General features: G+C 42.8%; 1 protein-coding gene across 1 annotated transcript; it reads left to right on the top strand.

Annotated features, from left to right (window-relative positions):
• Positions 1-326: 326 nt before the first annotated feature.
• LOC129709809 (palmitoyltransferase ZDHHC18-like) lies at positions 327-22,094 on the top strand. The gene is made up of 9 exons (XM_055656413.1): positions 327-759; positions 3,276-3,436; positions 4,454-4,603; positions 5,147-5,284; positions 6,410-6,458; positions 7,946-8,048; positions 8,734-8,843; positions 9,921-10,017; positions 20,366-22,094. The coding sequence occupies exons 1-9, from the start codon at positions 503-505 to the stop codon at positions 20,597-20,599; spliced, it is 1,299 nt and encodes a 432-aa protein (XP_055512388.1). The 5' UTR covers positions 327-502; the 3' UTR covers positions 20,600-22,094.
• The last annotated feature ends 274 nt before the right edge of the window (positions 22,095-22,368 follow it).

A 22,368-nucleotide genomic window follows, 5' to 3' on the forward strand; every position in this document is an offset into this window, starting at 1 on the left:
GGCCCTCGGTCCGGAGCGGGGAGGCGAGGCACTGTTCTCTGCCTCCAGTCCTCAGGGTGGCGCTGCACTGCTGGAGGTCCGTGGTCAGGGGCGGGGGCGGGGGCGGCGAAGGCGAGCCTGGGCCTCATCTCCACCTCCAGTCCTCAGGGTGGCGCTGCTTTGCTGGAGGACCTTGGTCGGGCGGGGGCGACGAAGCAGCCTGGGCCTCATCTCCACCTCCAGTCCTCAGGATGGCGCTGCGCTGCTGGAGGACCGTGGTCAGGCGGGGGCGGGGGCGGGGGCGACGAAGGCGAAGCAGCCTGGGCCTCATCTCCACCTCCGGGGCTGCTGGGGGCGCTGCGACGGGAGGTCCCCGCGGCCAGGCCAGGCCACCGCCCGTGACCAGCGGCTGTCATGTTCAGTGCACGGCAAGTGTGGCGGGCCGTGCGGGAGGTGGGCCGCCCACTGACGGAGCTCGAGTGCGGATACTGTGCGCTGTGAGAGAGAGTCCGTCCCTCCGGTGATGAACGTGTGCGAGTACCGGCAGATCGCGCTAGGCCCCGGGCCCGGCTCCGGCTCCAGCGCCACCTCCCAGGCCCAGCTCCCGGCCTCGGGCAAACAGCAGCAGCAGCAGCAGCGCCGTCGCCGCAAGTGGGAATCGTTCGCCGGGAAGAACCGGTTCTTCTGCGACGGGCGGCTGATCAGCGGGCGGCAGAGCGGCGCCTTCTACCTGACCCTGGGCCTCATCGTCGGCACCAGCGGACTCTTCTTCGGGTTCGAGTAAGTGTTTCTTCTTTAACTTAGCGAGAAGGTCGGGCAGCGTCTGTGGGGGGAATAGGGGATGTGATGTATTAAAGAAGGAACTGCAGATGCTGGAAAATCGAAGGTACACAAAAATGCTGGAGAAACTCAGCGGGTGCAGCAGCATCTATGGAGCGAAGGAAATAGGCAACGTTTCGGGCCGAAACTCTTCTTCAGAGTGATGGGGGGTGGGGGATGTGATGTGCCAGGGTGGGTTACTGCCTCAGCTTGGCATCATGGCATCAGAACATTAAACCAGCCTAACTCTTAGAACAACGCAACTTAAAGGGAAAGCGAGAGAAACAAGGAGACTGAGTGGTGGAATCTGGGGCAGAAACAAAGCCAGTTGTTGAGGAACTCAGCGGGTCGACCAGCGTCTGTGGAGGGAATGGACAGAAGAAGGGTCCCGATCCGAGACATTGTCTGTCCATTCCCCGTCCACAGACACTACCTGACCCGTTGAGTTCCTCCATTTATTAGCTATTTAGTTGAACAGGTGAGGCAAGCGGGGAACGAGGTGGTACGGGGAAATAAGGCAAAGAACATTTGATATTTTTAGTGTCCAGGAATAATCTTTGCAAACACTTCCAACGAATGTGTCCAAAGAAGAGTCGACAGCTTCAATTTCCTTGACGTCAATATGGCCAGCAACGTAACATGGTCCCTTTCTCTCTTCTACCCTCTGGGAGAAGATACAGGAGTTTGAAAGCCCAGACTGAAGAACAATTATCAGACTCCTGAACTTATCATCTCTTTCTCACTCTCTTCACGTACTCTCACTAGAGTTAAGAGGGAAAGTTAAATCAGCCATGATTGAAGGGCGGAGTAGACTCGATGGGCCAATGCCTTCTATGAATTTATAATCTGACTGAAACCACCAGAAGCTATTTGGAATCCTCATTCTCCTGATCCATCAACGATTGTTCACTAAAACAGGCAACCTATCCCTGGCTCAGTGGTACGCTGAGAAATTGGGATCACAGAAGGACTTTGCACAATTGTTTTTCCTCCGTCCCAGATTCATTCAAAGGTTTGCGGAGACGCATTGAAATACAACAGTGAAATAAGTCTACTGCTATAGTCAGCTGTGATGCAAGTAGGACACCAAGTCTCTTTAGTGGACTTCAACTATGTTGGAATCCTCAACAAGCAAAAATAATGAGAGGGTGCTACGTAGAAAGGCCTACACCTTCAATTCAGAGCTTTTCATAGTTGTGTGGTAGTCTGGATTATCAACCTGTCCCTTTCAGATGGACCGCACATTCCAAGGGTCTTATAAACTGCAGCTGATTAACTGCAGTGAAGGCAGGGAAGAAAGCGAATGGTATGTTAGCTTTCATAGCAAAAGGATTTGAGTATAGGAGCAGGGAGGTTCTACTGCAGTTGTACAGGGTCTTGGTGAGACCACACCTGGAGTATTGAGTACAGTTTTGGTCTCCAAATCTGAGGAAGGACATTATTGCCATAGAGGAAGTGCAGAGAAGGTTCACCAGACTGATTCCTGGGATGTCAGGACTGTCTTATGAAGAAAGACTGAATAGACTTGGTTTATACTCTCTAGAATTTAGGAGATTGAGAGGGGATCTTATAGAAACGTACAAAATTCTTAAGGGGTTGGACAGATGCAGGAAGATTGCTCACGATGTTGGGGAAGTCCAGGACAAGGGGTCACAGCTTAAGGATAAGGGGGAAATCCTTTAAAACCGAGATGAGAAGAACTTTTTTCACACAGAGAGTGATGAATCTCTGGAACTCTCTGCCACAGAGGGTAGTCGAGGCCAGTTCATTGGCTATATTTAAGAGGGAGTTAGATGTGGCCCTTGTGGCTAGGGGGATCAGAGGGTATGGAGAGAAGGCAGGTACGGGATACTGAGTTGGATGATCAGCCATGATCATATTGAATGGCGGTGCAGGCTCGAAGGGCCGAATGGCCTACTCCTGCACCTAATTTCTATGTTTCTATGACTGTTGGCTGCCAGGGCATGTCTGGCCATTGCTTGATGTGATGAATAATTTCCCGGTTTTGTTTTTTTTATTTGGTCACAGGACATGAACGTTGATAGAAGTCCCAAATTTATCATCCAATCCTAAATGGCCCTTGAGTGAGAGGCTTGCTAGACTATTTCAGAGGATACTTGAGTCAAAGATACTGCTGTGGTATTTTACACTGAGGCAGAGCTGAGTAGGATAGTCACATTGGATGCAGAGTGAACATGAACAAAAAATGTTCAGAAGAAGGCTGTTGTACCTCTCCACTGTAGAAGGGTCTCTACCTGAAATGTCGTTTGTGTAATTCCCTCCACAGAGGCTGCCTGACCCACTTGCCTGTTCCTCCATCACTTTGTGTTTTGCTCAAGATCCCAGCATCTGCAGTTTCTTGTATCTCCAGCGCATTAGGTACCGAGTAAAGCGACATTCTCTCCAATTGAATAATTGTGTGGTTTTATGATGCATGTCCAGAATAAATGTCAACCTTTTGGCTTTCATTTTCACAGCTGTCCTTACTTGACAGAGAACCTGACCGTGGCCATTCCAATCATTGCAGGACTACTGTTTGTGTTTGTACTAAGCACATTGCTGCACACGAGCTTCACGGATCCTGGGATCCTGCCGCGATCTACCCCGGATGAAGCAGCCAACTTGGAGAAGCAGATAGGTGAATGTACTTCTTGGCTGACTGTATTACCTGCATTCTAGCTGAACCCAGGAAGTCTGGAATATGAAGGGGTTAATATGAAGTAGGGTTATAATCATTTTTAACTAGCTTGTGAATTATTTGCAGTTTTAATTTTAAGAAAGAAATACAAATATGCTTTTTATGTAATCTGAGTAAATAATTTGAAGGTGTAATTTCCATCATATTTCGTTACGTGCTTGCTTCGATCACTGGATCCTCCTAGTGTCTCCAGACTTTTGCTCTTGTACAATTCCAGCCTTTTATGCATTCTCAATTTCTGTTACTCCCGAAGGGAAACAGACTGGGCCATTGTTAGGAGAGCTTGATTACATTCATTTTTAACTTTAAGAACTAAGACCAGTATTTTGTGAATGAGGAATTACAAATGATGAGGCGCCCAGGTAAATAAGCCTGGTTTCAGGCAGAACTGCCCCTTGTACGGGCTCCTCCTCCTCCCTTTTTCCTTCCTTCTCCCCCCCACCCCCCACCAGTCTGAAGAAGGGTTGCCTATTTCCTTCGCTCCATAGATGCTGCTGCACCCGCTGAGTTTCTCCAGCATTTTTGTGTACCTTTGCCCCTTGTACTCTACCTTGTTGACCGAGCTGGACTGAAGCGAATCAGTCAATTGCAGTGCGATGCACTGTATGTGTCAACAGCAAATGGGACCTGCGTGGGGCAGAGAATTGGACCCAAAGTGAAACGGGTTTCTATCACTCCCAGAACTGCAGCTCGTGTTGTGCTGGCTCAGTGGTTGGAGAGCGAGTAGTGATCAGACAGAATGTGGCTTACGATCAAGGGAGTAAAGTTTGCTTTCCTTAACTGGACTGTGATGGACTTTTGCTTCTTCCTCCTTTGCATGCCCCTCACTGTCCACCTTCAGAGAGGGAGAGGCAGTGCATTTGGGAGAAATTGTTTATTGGTCATTCGACCTGGTCATATAGGTTAAATCATCAGTTTCCAGCACTTTAAAACAAAATGTACTCTTTTCTTTTTCAGATAACTCTGGTGGGTCGGGTTATCGACCGCCACCTCGAACAAAGGAGGTGTTGATCAATGGACAGACAGTCAAACTCAAATACTGCTTCAGCTGCAAAATGTTCCGGCCTCCACGAACATCGCACTGCAGCCTCTGTGATAACTGTGTGGGTGAGTGTTGGTTGAGGGCAGACCCAAGGGCATGGGGCTGGATAAAGATACGAGCAGCATGTCATTGCAGTTTCTGGGGGTTGGCATGTAATTGGAGTTTCTGAGGGTTGGGTGTGAACTGGTTCCTAAGTGGGCAGGGGATTTGGTGGGACCGGTGCCATTGGGTATAGGCTTGTGGGAGATGGTGGCCAAGGTAAATTGTCACAATTCCCCAAAGTCATTGTGATCACGAAACCGAGGTTTAAAAAGGGGCGCACAGTGAGTTAGATGCTGTTGGTCACCGAGGGAAAGATCAGTCCGAGGACGTTATCATTTTGGGCATTTCTGCAAGGACTCCCAGTCATCTGGATTCCCAACTCTTAATTATTATCCACTGGTCTGTTATGAGATCATCTAGTGGGATTAAGAAGCAGATGGGTTGGACCATCTCTGCCAGATCTCTGAGGACTGGAAAACGGATTGTGGTTGTTTCAGCCCAGAATTGAAATCCCTAAGAAGAGGTGTATCTTGCTGTGCTAATGTGAATCTTTGTCCATCTTGCAGAGCGATTTGATCACCACTGTCCTTGGGTCGGAAACTGTGTTGGGAAAAGGAACTACAGATTTTTCTACATGTTTCTGTTGTCACTTTCCTTTCTAACTGCTTTCATTTTTGCCTGCGTGATAACTCACCTTGCACTCCGTAAGTTTGCTTTGGAACATTGTTCCCGTGTTAGTAATACTATGTATAAATGTTGTTATGGCAAAGGACAGTCCAATAGTTAATAGGAAGTGAGGAAAGGTGGAGCATGTATGGGAATGAATTATCCTTGGAAATCCATTTTATGGATTAGCTCTCCAGCTCTCTGAATTACTGCTTTTCTTTAGAGATGAGGTCACAGGTCTTATGATTTTAAAATTAGCGGGTGAAAGGTATTTGTGTAGGAAGGCTTTACACCAAATATAGACATAAAATGCTGGAGTAACTCAGCAGGACAGGCAGCATCCCTTGAGACAAGAAATGGGCTTTGACAGTCTGAAGAAGTCTCAACTCAAAACGTCACACATTCATAGAAACAGGAAAATAGGCACAGAAGTAGGCCATTCTCTCTCCCTCTCCCTCCCCCCCCCCCTCCCTCCCCTCCCTCCCCCCCCTCCCCCCCCCCCCCCCCCCCCCTCCCCCTCTCCCCTCTCCCCCTCCCTCCCCCTCCCCCTCCCTCCTCTCCCTCCCTCTCCTCTCCCTCTCCCTCCCTCTCTCCCTCTCCCTCTCTCCCTCCCTCTCCCTCTCCCCCTCTCTCTCTCTCTCCCTCTCCCTCTCCCTCTCTAAACGACATTTGGACAAGGTACTTGGATAGGAAAGGTTTAGAGGGATATGGGCCAAACGCAGGCAGGCGGGACAAGTGTAAATGGGGCATCTGGGCCAGCGTGGGCATGTTGGGCCAAAGGGCACAGTGGCACAGCTGGTGGAGTTGCTGACTCTCAGTGCCAGAGATCTGGGTTCGACCCTGATCTCGGGTGTTGTCTGTGTGAAGTTTGCATGTTCTCTCAGTGACGGATCAGTTTCCTCCCCCGTCCCAAAGAAGTGCGGATATGTAGGTTCATTGGCCTCTGTAAATTGCCCCTAGTGTGTACGGAGTTAATACAAAAGTGGGATAACGTAGAACTAGTGAGAATGGGTGAACGCTGGTCAGCGTGGACTCAGTAGGCCGAAGGCCCTGTTTCCATGCTGTATCTCTAAAGTAAAGTAAATTAAAGACTGATACTATGGTTGCTGTACCATTGCTAATCAACTCACTCAGCATTAATATTTGTCATTTTTCATCTCCAGGATCTCAGACCGTTGGGCTATTAAACACACTCCAAGAAACTCCAGCTAGATATCCTTTTCTTTGCTATTGCAATGTGTTGTTACTGGTATATTCATCCACTGATCTAGAAAGTAAAAGTTCAGTTTAAGTTTAAAGTTTAATTTTCTTTCGTCCAGAAGGATGTGTTTCTCTTTGGATGGGGTTTGTGGGGGCAGAGGGTTACTATGGGAGGTTCACGCGGCTGGGGAGTGGCAGTTGATCTTGACTTGGACTTTATTATTTAAATAAAAGTAGCACCTCTGCATCAGAGATAGGAAATTGAGAATCAGTTGAATTTTAGTGTAGGGTTTTGCACTGCACTTGAAGCTAAGTACACAGAAGTCGCTTTCTAATGCATATCCAACCTGCCCCCAGAGAGCAATGTTAGGAACATAGGACTAGGCTATTTGGACCCCTTAGCTTATTCTGCCATTATATTAGATTGCGACTGATCGGTGGCCTGTCGCTAAATATTCACCTCTTCCCTGACCCTTAACATATTTGCTTTTCAAAAATTATTGATCTCTGCTTGAAAGTTTAGAGCATTTCTTTTTTGCAGAAGAGAATAGCTATTTTTGCTACCCTTTGCTTGTGTTTGCTCCAGGAAGGCCTATCTCTATTTTAACTCCACAACTCAAGCAGTGGAAACTACCCTTTGATATCTTGAAATTCACACCTTTAAAATGATCATGTCCAACAGTTTATGACTGCATTTGGATTAAATGAATGATCTCATCATTTGAAACAGCGCTGCCTGGTTCTACAATTCACGACAAGGATAAACATCCTGCTTAGACCCTTGCATCGTCTCTTATTTTGTTTAAATTCAATGCGTGTAACATATTTTGTCATTCCCTGATTTCCTCCATTTCCCCTCTCACCACCTTCCTTATGTAGCAGTATCACAATGACATTTTCTAGGAAATGGGAATATTTCCTGAATTAGTAGAAAATTGGAAGGCAAGGATCATTGAAGAAAGAGGCCAAATCAAAGTGAAAGTAACCAGAGAAACTAAGAGCCACAACAGATAAGATTAGAATACCTGAGGGAAATTGTCTTGCTGCATGCAAATTAATTTAGTATTAGGCTTGGATCTGTGTGTGATCTTCATTAGTAGTGGGTCTGAACAATACAGGTAGAGGGCATAATATAGATCTCCTCACTTAACCTCCAGCAATTGAAGCTGGCGTGCTGTGTCCTGCATGTTTCTGGACTGTATCTGATGATACTTTCAGGTCTTTTTTGGAGGATGAGTTGTTGGTTACTAGAAGATTATTTTTGGAACAAGTGTTATGTATCCATCCTTCGTTCCTTGCCATTAACATTATTATAACAGAACAATAAAAAAGAAACTTGCAGAAATCGGCTTTTATGCAAAACAAGAGGATAGCAAATCAGATATGGAGAGGCTGGGTGTTGTAGAGGGATGGTGTTTTGGGGAGTGGCGCGTGGGTTTGGGAATGGTGATGACTGACATTGTTGAACGTTGCAAATTACTTTTCTTGACTCCACCTACCGCACTTGAGCTGGTGGTATGTTTTTTCTCAGTTTGGTCTATTCTGGGTCTCTCAGGGTTTCACACGTATCTGGTGGCTTCCAACCTGACAACTAATGAAGATGTAAGTAAAACAACACCATTGTGTGAACAGTCCTGATTCATTCATGATTCCATTTGGCTATAACATGATCAAATAAATGGATTGTGTCGGGCTCCCTGCTGTCCTTGATTGTTATTGTAAAAGTGAATGGGAAGACCAAAAAACTTCCAGTGGCCTGTTCCAATTGATGTACCAACAGACCTCCATATGAATTTCTTTCAAACATCTTTTGCTTTCTTTACTCTTATTTTCTTCCATGCTGGGAGTTTTGTCTGTTAGACCTCTTCCTAACCCAAACCTTTAGAGCTCTGCCTACCCTCTGAAACGTTATCTCCCCTCTAAGTAATTTTGACACCCCCTTGTCACTCTCTTGCAACCACTTCTCTTTTGGGATCATTCCGTCCACTTTTTTACGGGTCTGTCATGTGCTTTGGTAGGCTTCCCTCATCTCAGGCCTTCCTTTGTCAGGCCTTGCTTTCCCATGTTCTGAAATATAAGGTATATAACAAGCTGTGTGCCTCCCTTTCATTAATCAGAAGTTGAAGTGCTATGCCCCTGAATAACTGCCTATCAATTATACATGGATAGGGTTTATACAGGGAAGGACGTTCTGCCAACGCAGTGCAGAGAAATCTAGTTTTAGAAATGACTAGTTTTATTTTTGATCCTGTTGTTTGTTTAATGTCCTTTTTGATGTCTTTAACAGATTAAAGGCTCGTGGTCCAGTAAGCATTCAGATGAAAGCACCAATCCGTACAGTTACAACAGTATCTTCACTAACTGCTGTGCAGTCTTGTGTGGACCAATGCCACCGAGGTAGGAATAGTGTCTGCAGATGACCTTCTATGTCCTATTACTGTACAGTGCCCTCCATAATGTTTGGGACAAAGACCCATCATTTATTTATTTGCCTCAGTACTCCACAATTTGAAATTTGTAATAGAAAAAATCACATGTGGTTAAAGTGCACATTGTCGGATTTCAATAAAGGCCATTTTTATATCTCTGGCACCACCTTACTAACCATTGTGTCCCTCCCTCGTACTTATTTTCCTGTAGGCCCATTTTCATAGCCCTGATAACTCGTAGTCTGCTGTGCCAAATCAGTGGACATTGGATGAAGCTATGGACAGCAAAGGTCTTTTTGTTAGCTAATAAAAGATAAATAATGTGAAAAGATTTGTTCACTATGCTGCCTATTTGACATTAGTTGCAAAAGGCAAAGAGTATAAGGATGAATCTTCAATGTGACGTGCTACAAGGTTCTAGTGTAAAGTCCTTGTAACGTGCTATGGGCAATTTGGTCCTTTTACCCAGTCCTAACACCAATGTTGCTTGTCATGTTGAATGAAGAAGGGTTTCGACCTGAAATGTCACCCATTCCATCTCTCCTGAGATGCTGCCTGAGTTACGTCAGCATTTTGTGACTATCCTCGCCCTAATTGATCAGCATTACAATCCTCTGCAAACATTGCCTCTTCTTTCTTTGGATGAAACAAAATTAAAAATCAATTATAAAAAAAATGAAATTGTGTTCCATGGTAAATCAGTGGAACAATCTGCCTGGGTTTGAAAGTATGTAATAATTTGTTACATTTGCAATAGGTAAGTGAAGTGATGATACTCGGTGGAGCTGCTGGTGCACTAAAGGGATGAGATTCATTGAAGTGCGCGACAATGTTGAAGGTTAAATGGCTTTTTGTTCTGCTCTTTCTCGCAAAGGAGTGAAACTAAAAGGAATGGCAGAATTAGTCTCAGACCTGTTTTGCCATTTGGAGTTTATCAGAGGATTATGTATGTAAACATACCATGCAAGTATATTGACAAGCGTTCTGCTATGTCCTATAATACCAAGCTTGAGATTGCTCATTGCTTTTTCTCTTTGTTCCCCAGTTTAATTGACAGACGTGGTTTCTTGGACCCAGATACAATACAGCAGTCTGGGGGCCAACATAATATTACTCAGGAAGCGAAAATGGAAGCCAACCTGGTAGGACGTGACCTCTAATGAAGTGAATTAATCCCTGCCTGTCGTGTTTGACTCCATCTTCCCTCATGCACCTATCCATTTCCTCCTACCCCATGACTTCACCCTGAGCATGAGGGGAAGCAAAGGTGCCACATGTGGGAATATTCCTGTCTCACTGACATTTTGCATGCAGTTCTATGGCTAAGAATGTTACTTGGGCCAAGCCTTCAGAAACTGATTGACTTTGTCGACAGGTGTGTGTGTGTATATAACGATCTGCGCTGGACCCGCTTAAGCGATCACGATATATCAACTCCTTGACTAGTTAAGAGGGATATCTCATGATAATGAAATGAGTAGAATCACCCTCCTGGAATTAACTTTGGAACACGGAAGCCAAGTATTGATATACAAGTTGTAACAGCTGTTGCTGTTGGGGTCGTGTTATTTTTACAATAAAGGAGCAAAGAATAGGAACTAATATTAAAAGGTTAGATTGCAATTAAAAGAAAAAGATGAAGGCCAAGGCACAGAGGTTTTAAAAAATTAAATTGCAGCCTTATTTTTTGTTTCAAATGAGACTGGGTTTATTAATACTGTGTTATTATTATTATTATTATTATGGGTCGTGGGCCAACAGAAAATAATTTGGGCTATATTCATTACCCTCAGCAGGTGACTTGGGATTTTGGTAGAATGGTCTGAAGAAGGCACCAAAGAGAAGGTTTTGCAAAGTATTGGTGAGATTTAGTACTGTGGAAATCTGCAGTATGGGAACAGGTGTGCTTGTCTCTTCAGGTCTATCCTTGCCTTTTTACATATTGCAACAGATCACACACAAAACCTACTGCCAGTCCAGTGTGTTCTACCACAATGTATTATTTAAAAAGTTTTTTTATGTCAATGCTTGTACAGAGAATGCCATCTGACTATTGATTTTTTAAAATTAACTTGTATTTATAATAAAAATTGAAATTCATTTGAGTTTTCCCTGATGATCTCTGAGGTAGAAATGAAATGAGAAATTTGGATCAGCAGTTGTGGAAGGGAGAGATTGGACAGAATGGATGAAGCATGAGGAGATAGAGAGAAAGATGACTGGTTGTAATGCATGTTGTTGTATGTTTAAATATCTGCTCTCAAATGCAGTACATGTATAGTTATTTCATATTTCTGTATTACAAACATGGGGGTTTTTATCCCTTGAAACTATGCCAATGTTTGGATACATCCTATCGATTCCATACTCCTGCTTATTTCCTTGTAACCTATTCTCTCACATGTGCCCATTAATATTTCCCCGATTCTTTCAGCAGCTATATACATCAGGGGTAATTTACAGTAGTTGGCACGTGGGAGCAAACTGGAGCACCAGGGGTAAGCCGTGTGGGCACAAGGGCAAAGTGCAGATTCCACACATACGGACAGGAAGTTGGAATTGAGCTCAGGCCCCTGGGGCTGTGAGATGGCTGCACTATCTGCAGCAGAACTATAGCACCCCCATGACACTTCCGTACCAGCATTTGTTCTGTTTTGGGACGTTTAACAATAAGACTTCCCATCAGAGTCAAGAGTATTTTATTGTCATGTGTCCCAGAAGCAGAGCAATGGAATTCTTACTTGCAGCAGCACAATAGGGAAAGCAGGCACATTTGAGGATTAATATTACCTGCAAATTCTACCCACTAAGGAGATTGAAAGTGAATAATTTTATTCTCTGAATCCATAAAGGCCTTCCCAGATTGAAGCTTACACTGGTTATGTGGTGCTCTCCCCCTGGTGAAAACACTATAGGATTTACACCAGCAAAACTTAAGTCTGAGTTCCAAACAGTGGGTTCTGATTTAGTTTATTTAGTTGAGGTGAGGGTGTAGGTCATTGCCTACTGTTTGTGATATAAAAGTTGCACACTCATTGGACGTTTTGACAGAGGATGCATTTACCTTAGACATAAGTGTGCCCCTTTGTAGTCAAAGGTTCAAACAATATCTAAAAACATAAAGTACAGGATGTTCTCTGTGTAATGGCTTGTTCCCATGCTAAATGTCTCTATCCACAATACCCATGGTACAAGTTGTTTTGGGATTGAAGCTGGAATTTGAGATCAGATATCACATGGAGCTGTATCTAAAATAGCTGAATGATTCTTCATTGCCAGGTACAAGGCGAGATGTGAGCTTTTAAGATTAAGTCCTAGTCAAATAATGAACCACAGCTGTGCGCTGTGGGGTTGGTGATTGTGATAGCTTTGAATCGGCTGTGAGCTCAAGCAGGTGTAAGCTCATAATTTCAGTTTTCTTAATTATTGCCTTTATTTGTCCTCCATCAAATAAAGACAATAATTGAACAGGAACACCTGCTTCCCAGTTCTCCTAGTCAGTCATGGTGTGAATTTAGACAGAATTAAATGTGATTGAAGGTGAGATCCCTTAACCTTTGCACCAATAGGTTTTTGGTTAGGTGGCGTTTCATCCATTGAGGGAGGTTGCTGTGCTTTATTTATTCTCTGGACATGACGCTTACCGCACCCCTCCCCCTCTCTTTATACTGGTAATGTCCCCTTAACCTCCTCAGTTATGATGCAGGATCTTAACCCAGAACTTCCCTTTGCCTGTTATTTTGCTTATCTCTACTTGCCCTCAAATGTCATGGAAAGCTGTGCACTTGAACTGCTGACAACACATCTGTACATTTCAAGGCAATACCCACTCATTCATCTAGGTTTCTAGATAATAGTCCCAGCCCCTCCATGTACAGCAAACATACCAACCCTGAAACCAATATAGTAAATCTTTTCTACATTTCCTCAATAGTAAGTACATCCTTTCTCGTGTAAAGCGTCTAGAGCTCAACAAAACAGCAGCTGCAGCCTAGCCTCTTAATACCATTAAGACATCTGTAATCAAGCATCTATATATAAAGGTTGACATAACATTTGCCATCCTAATTGCTTGCTGCACCTGCACGTTAGCCTTCAGTGCCCTATGTACACAAGGTTCTTTTGACATCAATGCTATCTAATCTATCACCGTTTAACAAAAGCTCTATTTTCCTGAAATGTGGAAAAATGTATGATCTGCACTTTTCCTCATTATATTCCATCTGCAATGTACTTGCCGTTTCATTCAGCTCGTCCAAATCTTCTTTCAAGCTTCTTTATATCCTCCACATTCTTATTCAAACCACGTTTTTAGCAGCAAAATGACATTTATTTCTTCAGCCAAAATGTTGATATGGATTGTGAATCGTTGGAGCTACGCCAGTATTCACAGATTGCTGACCTGAGATGGATCTGTTTATTCTCATTCTACTTTCGGTTCAATAACCGATCCTTAACCTATGTCCACATTTCACCCACAACTGTCTTCTAACCTACTTAACCAGCTTCCTGTGCAGACCTTGTGGAAAACCTTCCATAAATCCATGTCCAGTTTTCTCCTTTTCTATTCTATGACTCACATCCTCAATCATCCTGCAGATGTTCTTCCCTTTCTAACCTCACAATGACTCTGCTTAACCTTATTCTTACTGGAGTATTCTTTCATTGTCGCACAGCATGGTAAGATCATAAGATAAGAGATAGGAGTAGAATTAGGCCATTTGGCCCATCAAGTCTACTCTGCCATTCAATCATGACAGATCTATCTCTCCCTGCAACCCCATTCCCCCTTTGGCCCAATTTGCCCACAGCAACAAACATGCCCTATCTACACGTCCCACCTGCACCCACCTTTTATGTAAGTGTAATAGCTCTTGGTCTGTTTGTATGTTTCTCTTCAGTCTACACTTGCCTTTTGTTTTTCAAACCATCTTGCTTTCCTTTGCTGAATCCTCAAATGTCCTGCAGCTGATTTTTGATAACTTTATAAGTCTCTTGATTTAATATTTATTTTTCCGGTGTACCATGGATGAGTAACTTTTTTTGATTGGGATTTTCTTTCACCTTAAAGCGATTTTTTTTTTCACCATCTGTGCTGTTATCTCCCTGTCCCAATGTGATTTATAAGCAGAACCACAAATGATCTGCCAGCTAAAACAGGTTTAAATTCACCAGCCTGCACGTTTTGCACAAAATTCTGGAGTAAAGGTCCCTCCAGGAGTTCTCTGATTAAATCCCAGTTCACTGGCTCACTATCACATTCAGAGTAACACTGCAGAAACCTGTGACTAAATGAATTGTTTTTGACGCACAGCTGTAATGAAGGTTCACTCTCAAACATTACACAAGCTGGATTTTCAGACTGCAGCAGGCAAAGGGAAATACCAACATTGTAATATGGTGGCCTTATTGAGTAGCAAGCCATGAGATTCGGCATGTGCAATATGCAACATGTCATCTGTTAAATCTATTTATACTTTGGGTTGGGATCAGAGACTGGCCCACTTCAACTATGCTTTCCTTCATTTCCCTCATAAATTGAAACAGAAACTGAAATCCCTGAACTACTATAGATGGGTAACATATAGCTGAATGTCCCATCTTGAATCTTGACGTGTTCTTGAATTCCATTCACTTCTGTAGAAAGAGAGAGAGAGAGATGTGAAAGCTTTGGGGTGCAGAAGAGATTTCCCTGAATAATTCCAAGGATGAGAGACTTTGGTTATTGGGTCTCCTGGACTAAACAAGCTTGGATTGTTCTACTTGGAATGAGGAGGTTATGAGGAAATTTGATAGAAGTACAGTTTTTAAAATCATGAAGAGGCAGAGCAGAGTAGAGGAAATGTTTTTGTGCACCGTGTGGTTAGGTTTTGTTTTGAGCACCGTGTGGTTAGCTTTTGGAATACACAGCCAGGGTTGTAATAGAAGCACAAATGTAGACACAGTAAATTCCAGATGCAGGAATCTTGAGCAAAACACAAAATGCTGGAGGAACTCTGTGTTAAGAAGGGTTTCGACCCGAAACTGTCCATTGTCATCTGTCCATTCCCTCCATAGATGCTGCCTGACCCACTGAGTCCTTCCAGCACTTTGTGTTTTGCTCAAGTAATGTAAGCAGATTCATTTTGTAGCGTGCACGAGAGCTGGGTAAGTATGTGAAAGGAAAGTATTTGCAGGACTGTGTTGAGTCGATGGAATGGATTAGCTGGATTTCATCTACGTAGAGCAAGCATGGACAGTGGATCGAATGTCTTCTTTGCCCTCTGTGACCATAATGTAAATTTGAGTTCTTCTACAGGGCACTGTATACCTGATTGAGTAATAATTCAGTGGGCAATAGATTATCCTGGATTTCAATGCTATGCCTGTAAAGCACAGCTGAGAGCAATACATTTGGGTGTGGGATTGGGAAGATACTTTGATTTAATTGCGATTGCTGGTGATAGGGGTGGGGAAATAGATGCAAGCGAGAGACAGCTGTGCGGAGTTAGGAGGGGATTGTGGAGAATCTCAGTCTGGGACCATATGCTTATTCCAGTTGGATATAGATTCCCTGGTGACATCATAATTGGGCTTGAGAGAGATGGAATGGTACGACATTGGTAATGTTGAGTGTTTGTTCCCTAGGAGGATACTTGTGAGGATTTTGCAGTTACATGCACGGCCTGAATGGATGTAAGAGTTTTCAGAGTGAGGCTGGTGCTGACAGTCAGCTGGTAAGCTTGCTCTCTCTCGCACTCACATACTTCATTTTCATCTTCCATAGCCGTAGACGATGGCTGATGTGCATCTCCAGCATGACCACTTCCTTTAGCAATGAGGTGTTCTTGCAATAACCCCATTGCCTTTTTCAGAATCCACCCATTTAATGTCCCAGATCTTCACGACTGTTAATTCTGCAAATGTTTTCCATGTGTTCTAATATGAAATCTCAACTTTATTCTGAAGGTGATATTTCATTGGGATTATGATCTGCTTTAGCACCCTAGGAGCATTTGCAGCTCTCCAGGGAGTCATTTTCGCACGAAGCATGACGAATACTGAGGAGAATTGTACAAACATGAGCATAATGTGATCATTTCATAAAGCACAACACTAGTTGCAGATCCCAGGAAAATCCACCTTATGTTCACCTTAAGATGCTATGCCTGTTCCTCCTCTGGCTACTGATTGCATTACTTAAGGGGTACATTTAAAGCAAAGGTTATGAGAACCTTGCTTAATTTAACACAATGAGTAGAACCACAAAATAATTTTGTAGGAGTGTTACCAAACGACATTTGACACTGAGTCACTGTTATGAGAAATGATCTAAAAGGGTGCCACGTCACTTTGAATCCGATGCAACATCAAGATTGTGAACAGTCTGGTTCAGGTTTGGGTATTTGCCAGTGAGGTCAATGGAGTTAGTGGTTGAGAAACAGAACTTGCAGCAGTTGCTGATAGTGGCTGCACAACCTCGTTGGAGGAAATTTGTGGAAGACAAGTAGCTGTACAATTTGAAAATAATGGATGGGTTGAGAGAGGAGTTGGATGTCACCAAATCCAACTCCACCCCAGTGAAAATTGTGTTTTCCTTCTCCGTATTGATGATAACTGACTTGGATCCTGGGCTAAAACAGAGAAAAACCAGGTCTGTGCTTCTGACAGCCCGCACACAGGAAGTCCATGGGTGTGGGGATGATCAGTGTTGCCATGGATGGCTGCCTGCTGTTTGTTCAGTTTTGTGATATTACAGATTGGAATATTTGGTTCAGGCGCATTGTGCACTGCATTAAGACTGGTTGCCTTTAGGAAAGGGAAAAGGCTCTTTGCCAGCTGCTCCAAGTACTAGATGACTGTTGGAACTCAGGACAATGTACCTTGTGAGGATTGTTGACAGATCCTGTACACACTTCCTGTTGAAGAAATTGGACCAAATGCACATTCTTTGCTGGAACTTCCCACCCTGCAATGTTTATCCATGTCATGCTTATTATCCTTGTAAAACCTGCCCCAATATTTGGCTGCCTGAAGAATATAAAGTCACATTATTGTGACGGTGCTGATGCTTGTTTTCATAGATTGAAATGACAACTAGATTTGATTGTAAGGTTCAGTCAAAGTTCAATTGAGTAGCAATATACTATTGAGACCTCTTGAGCTTTTTCCACTGTAGCAGTGAATAATTTACTGGAGGAACGCAGCGGGCCAAGCAGCATCTGTGGAGAGAAAGGAATTGTTGAAGTTATGGGTTGAAACTTGGCACCAGGCATAGCATCCTGGTCATCAAAACACTTGTGAGATCACAGTTGATCTGTATCGTTGACTGACTTGACTAACTGGTTATTTATATGCCTTTGCCTAACAAATGTGTTGCAATCTCAGATTTTGAAAACTTTAATTCATCCAAAGCGCCATTATTATTTGAGGAAGATTGTTCCAGATTGGAGTCATTGAGTCGTATAGCACAGAAACAGGCCCTTCAGCACACTATTCCCATACCCACAATTGCCCCCTTCTCTACTTAGCCCGTTTACCCACAACAGGTGCAGAGTCTTCTAACCGTGACAATTCAGATGTTGATCGAGATAATTAAGGGTTGTGAGAATAGCTGCCTCTACCACCTTCTCAGATAGTTCATTCTAGATTCTGACCAGGAAAAATATCTCCTCAGACGACCCTAGGAATGAAAAAAAAATTCTTATCCTCATAATGTTGTATTCTTCCAACAGGTCAGCCCTTAGCTATGCGCTTGGTCACAAGCTTCTACTCAGAAAAGCAACCCTCCACCACATCCTTCTGTCAAAAAGTCAAAAGATTAGTAGGATTGAAATTTTCACGAGACACTACCTTGTATCTGTGTTTTTTTGACTGTTTCCCTTTTATCAAGCATGTTGCCAAATGTAGACTGCATACACATCCGCTGGCATTCCTAAGATCACAAGAAGTATGAAGAGGATCAGGCCATTTGGCCCCTTGAGCCTGTTTTAGTCATTCCATAAGATCAGTATACCTGACATTTCTCGATTTCATTTTATGAACCTTGATTCCCATACTAATTTTGTTGTCAGCCAGCCCCAGCTCCATTTTTAATCAGTGGTAGTCTCATCAAAGACTGACCTGGACCTCCACATTTGAACATCCACATTTGAACACCTTATTGAGAACCCACAAACTGCAAAGGCTAGGAACCTGAATTACGACCAAAATGCTGGAAATACTTTTCAGGGCAGACAACATCTATGGAGAGTGAAGGAGTTAATGTTTCAGGCTGATGATAGGTCTCGATAAATTAATGTTCCTGCTCTCTAAGGAAGTCTTATTCTGTTTGATCCTTCTCTGGTCATTGTTGCAGTAGATGTGGAGATGAAAATTATGATTTAAAAAAAACTGTTCCAAAAACAGACTCATTTGTTTTTTAAGAGGGCCATGTTGATTATTTTTACCTATTTATATCCAGAGTTCCTTCCCATAATTGTTTCCCCTTCATGCTGCTATGCTATAGCATCAGGGTGGCGTCTTGTGACAGTAAGCTCTTCCCATTAATGAATTGGGTTGCTTAAAAGTGACTGGTGAAGTTGTACTCTGGGTAGTAAGAGTCTCTCTGGAGCTTTGTCCTCCCTCCGAAGATGAAGTACAGTGCCTTCCATAATGTTTGGGACAAAGACCCATCATTTATTTATTTGCCTCTGTACTCCACAATTTGAGATTTGTAATAGAAAAAAATCACATGTGGTTAAAGTGCACATTGTCAGATTTTAATAAAGGATATTTTTATATATTTTGGTTTCACAATGTAGAAATTACAGCAGTGTTTATACATAGTCCCCCCATTTCAGGGCACCATAATGTTTGGGACACAGCAATGTCATGTAAATGAAAGTAGTCATGTTTAGTATTTTGTTGCATATCCTTTGCATGCAATGACTGCTTGAAGTCTGCGATTCATGGACATCACCAGCTGCTGAGCTTCTTCTCAGGTGATGCTCTGCTATGCCTGTATTGCAGCCATCTTTAGCTTATGCTTGTTTTGGGGGCTAGTCCCCTTCAGATTTCTCTTCAGCATATAAAAGGCATGCTCAATTGGGTTCAGATCGGGTGATTGACTTGGCCACTCAATAATTGACCATTTTTAGCTTTGAAAAACTCCTTTGTTGCTTTAGCAGTATGTTTGGGATCGTTGTCTTGCTGTAGAATGAACTGCCGGCCAATGACTTTTGAGGCATTTATTTGAACCTGAGCAGAAAGGATGTGTCTATACACTTTAGGATTCATTATGCTACTACCATCAGCAGTTGTATCATTAATGAAGATCAGTGAGCCATTACCTCCAGCAGCCATACATGCCCAGGCCATAACATCCCCACCACTGTGTTTCACAGGTGAAGTGGCATGCTTTGTATCTTGGGCAGTTCCTTATCTCCTCTATACTTTGCTCTTGCCATCTCTCTGATATAAGTTCATTTTCATCTCATCTGTCCACAAGACTTTTTTCCAGAACTGTTGTTGCTCTTTTAATTACTTCTTGGCAAACTGTAACTCGGCCATCCTATATTTGCGGCTAACCAGTGGTTTGCATCTTGCAGTGTAGCCTCTTTATTTCTGTTCATGAAGTCGTCTGCGGACAGTGGTCATTGACAAATCCACACCCGACTCCTGAAGAGTGTTTCTGATCTGTCGGACAGGTTTTGGGGATTTTTCTTTATTATAGAGAGACTTCTTCTGTCAACAGCTGTCGAGGTCTTCCTTGTCCTGCCAGTCCCTCTGCGATTAGTAAGCTCGCCAGTGCTCTCTGTCTTCCAAACAGTTGATTTTGATAAGCCGAAGGTTTGGCTGATGTCTCTAACAGTTTTATTCTTGTTTCTCAGTATCTTAATGGCTTCTTTGACTTTCATTGTGGTCCTCATGTTGATAAACAGCAATAAAAGTTTCCAAAGGTGATGGAAAGACTAGAGGGAAGACTAGGTGCTGAGAGCTCTCTTATACCTACATTAAGGAGGCAATTAAACACACCTGAGCAATAACAAACGCATGTGAAGCCATGTGTCCCAAACATTATGGTGCCCTGAAATGGGGGGGACTATGTATAAACATAGCTATAATTTCTAGTTGGCGAAACCAAAATGTACAAAAATACCCTTTAATAAAATCTGACAATGTGCATTTTAATCACATGTGATTATTTTTATTGCAAATCTCAAATTGTGGCGTACAGAGGCAAATAAATAAATGATGGGTCTTTGTCCCAAACATTAAGAGGGCACTGTGTGTATTCATATATTAGTGCCCTGAGGTAATGAAGCGTCTCCTTGTGAGAAGGAAATAAAATGAACCCAGTGTTCATTATATATTTAAATTGTGAATCGAGCTGAAGTTAATAATCACATCTTGCTTCTTGTATAGTTTATGAAACATCAGTTTTGTAGGAATGTTTCTGAATGTTACTAAAGGCTATTTTTCTTTTTCTCGTTCTCCTTTCCAATTCCTTTCAACCCTTTGTTCCTTCAGTGTGATCAGGGCCTTAATGTTCAAGGCAGTATGCTGTTTTACCAGAGTGTGCCCACTTCCCTTTACCAGACAAGTCTGTGTTTCGTCAACAAAACCATGCCAGAGAAGTCAGATGGTGCTGTGATCTGTGCCATTGTGCCCCTGGGCTACTTTAAATCTGCATACTCGCAAGGGAAAGGTACGAAACAGCTGATATTCCAAGCAACAAGGACAGTGTCTTCCCCCAGTGCATGAGCTCCTCGTGGATTGAACCAACGGATACCGGCACACCTTGGACATTGCTAAATCTAAGCAATCTCAAAGACCGCATGACCTGGCCTTTGATTAAATGCACAGTTACTTTGTTATTGCTGCTTTTATTTGGAGAATGACAAAAGGTTTTAGTACCAAAGATCACTTGCTGCCAGCAGATCTGTGCAGTTCTTCAACTTAGTGACAAGAATTTTGAGAGAAGGGACTTGCACATTCTGTAATACCAAATGCCTGGACGTAGCAAATCTCTGCTGAAGGTCCATAGTTTGGAGAGATTCTAAACATGTGTAAAAGTGAATGGAGCATTGCTAACTGTGATATTGGGATGTACTGATTGGACCGATAGTTTTAACTACTTGATTTTTAAGCAACATTTGAAATATGACATTTGGGCGGATAAATGTTTTTTTGCACAAGGTTTGTATCAGAAACCAATTCAGTATTCATATGGTCACTATATGATGCCACTACAACATTCTGAGCGGATCTTTCCTGTTAAAGAAATGATCATTCCTAAACTTTTGGGTTAATATGTATTTCTCTAATAATGTAATGGATGAATATTTGGAGACAGTAAACAAGCACAATATCACAACAGGGTAGAATCTGCCAATTATTAGATGGAATAGTCAAGAGTATATACGCTCACCAATGCAGTTACTGGAGTCGACCCATAGACTTGCCCCTGTGAACACTGCAGAATGTTATTTCAACCGACATCCACAATAAATAGTCATCCACGGAACATTTGTATCTGGCAGTATTCCGATCCAAGCAAGTACTCTCAGTGCATGAAACCATTCCTGGATTAAATGACTGGATACCTTGGACATGCCCAAGTATTAATAATAATTTAAAGTATAACAGGTGAAGAAGTCAATAGTGTTTTCACATGCTTGGTTGACTCAGCACCTTACAGTTTATACAATGCTTCCCAACATGGCCACACGTTTCAAAATGGTATTCATTCTTCTTTACTTAAACCATTGGAAGATTAGCATCTACAATGTACAACATGCCTCTTTGCCTCTCGTATGTGAAGACGGGGGTGTGATGTTCAATTTGAACGGAAAAGTAAAAGTAACAAAAGCACCCCCTCATCTCTGAATAATTCCATCGGGATGATTCCTTGAAAATACAACTTATTGTCTGATATTCTGAGCTGGCCACAGTTGTAATGAACAAGGGGAAAGCTGTAACAATTGGGAGGTTGCATAGCAAGCTCATTCGGAAAGTGGCACTCGCGATGATACTTCAGTGAGAACAGGATTATAGTCATGCAGTTTTAAGTGGCATTAGCTAATTTATAAGCAATATGGACATCTGACTTGTATCGTGCATTGCTCCAGATGATAATAAAGTGCCTTGTGCAGCTGCTTTGTATATATTCCAAATACACCTGATTACTGTAGACTGTTCATAGTATTCCTGTATTCATTCCAATAAATATTGGCAAATTTAATGCTTTAAAGTGGAATGGATTCCTTTGTGTGGGTGTGTGTCTACGTGCATCTGTTTATTCTTTCAGCCTCTGTTTTTGATCAGCTCATAATAGTCATGTGGAAATGGTTTCTGTTCTCGTAATTATTCCACATCCTGAGATACAACCTAATCAGATTGTCAGATAAGGTTGATGCCTAATCACTTTTCTGTCTATGAGTCTGTCCCAGATAGAAAGGAAACAAAAGTTTTGCTTAAATTATTTTTCCTTTATTTTTAACGTGTCCTATTTAGAATAGTTTTCATCGCCA

This window comes from Leucoraja erinacea, chromosome 26 (genome assembly GCF_028641065.1).
Source record: "Leucoraja erinacea ecotype New England chromosome 26, Leri_hhj_1, whole genome shotgun sequence".
Lineage (NCBI taxonomy): Eukaryota > Metazoa > Chordata > Chondrichthyes > Rajiformes > Rajidae > Leucoraja > Leucoraja erinaceus.

Bases quoted from the DNA above. Each gene is read 5' to 3' on its own strand.
- LOC129709809 (XM_055656413.1), top strand. From the start codon at position 503: ATGAACGTGTGCGAGTACCGGCAGATCGCGCTAGGCCCCGGGCCCGGC. The intron at 5,285-6,409 runs GTAAGTTTGCTT...TTTCATCTCCAG, and splicing joins GATAACTCACCTTGCACTCC to GATCTCAGACCGTTGGGCTA. The intron at 6,459-7,945 runs ATATCCTTTTCT...GACTCCACCTAC, and splicing joins CTCCAAGAAACTCCAGCTAG to CGCACTTGAGCTGGTGGTAT.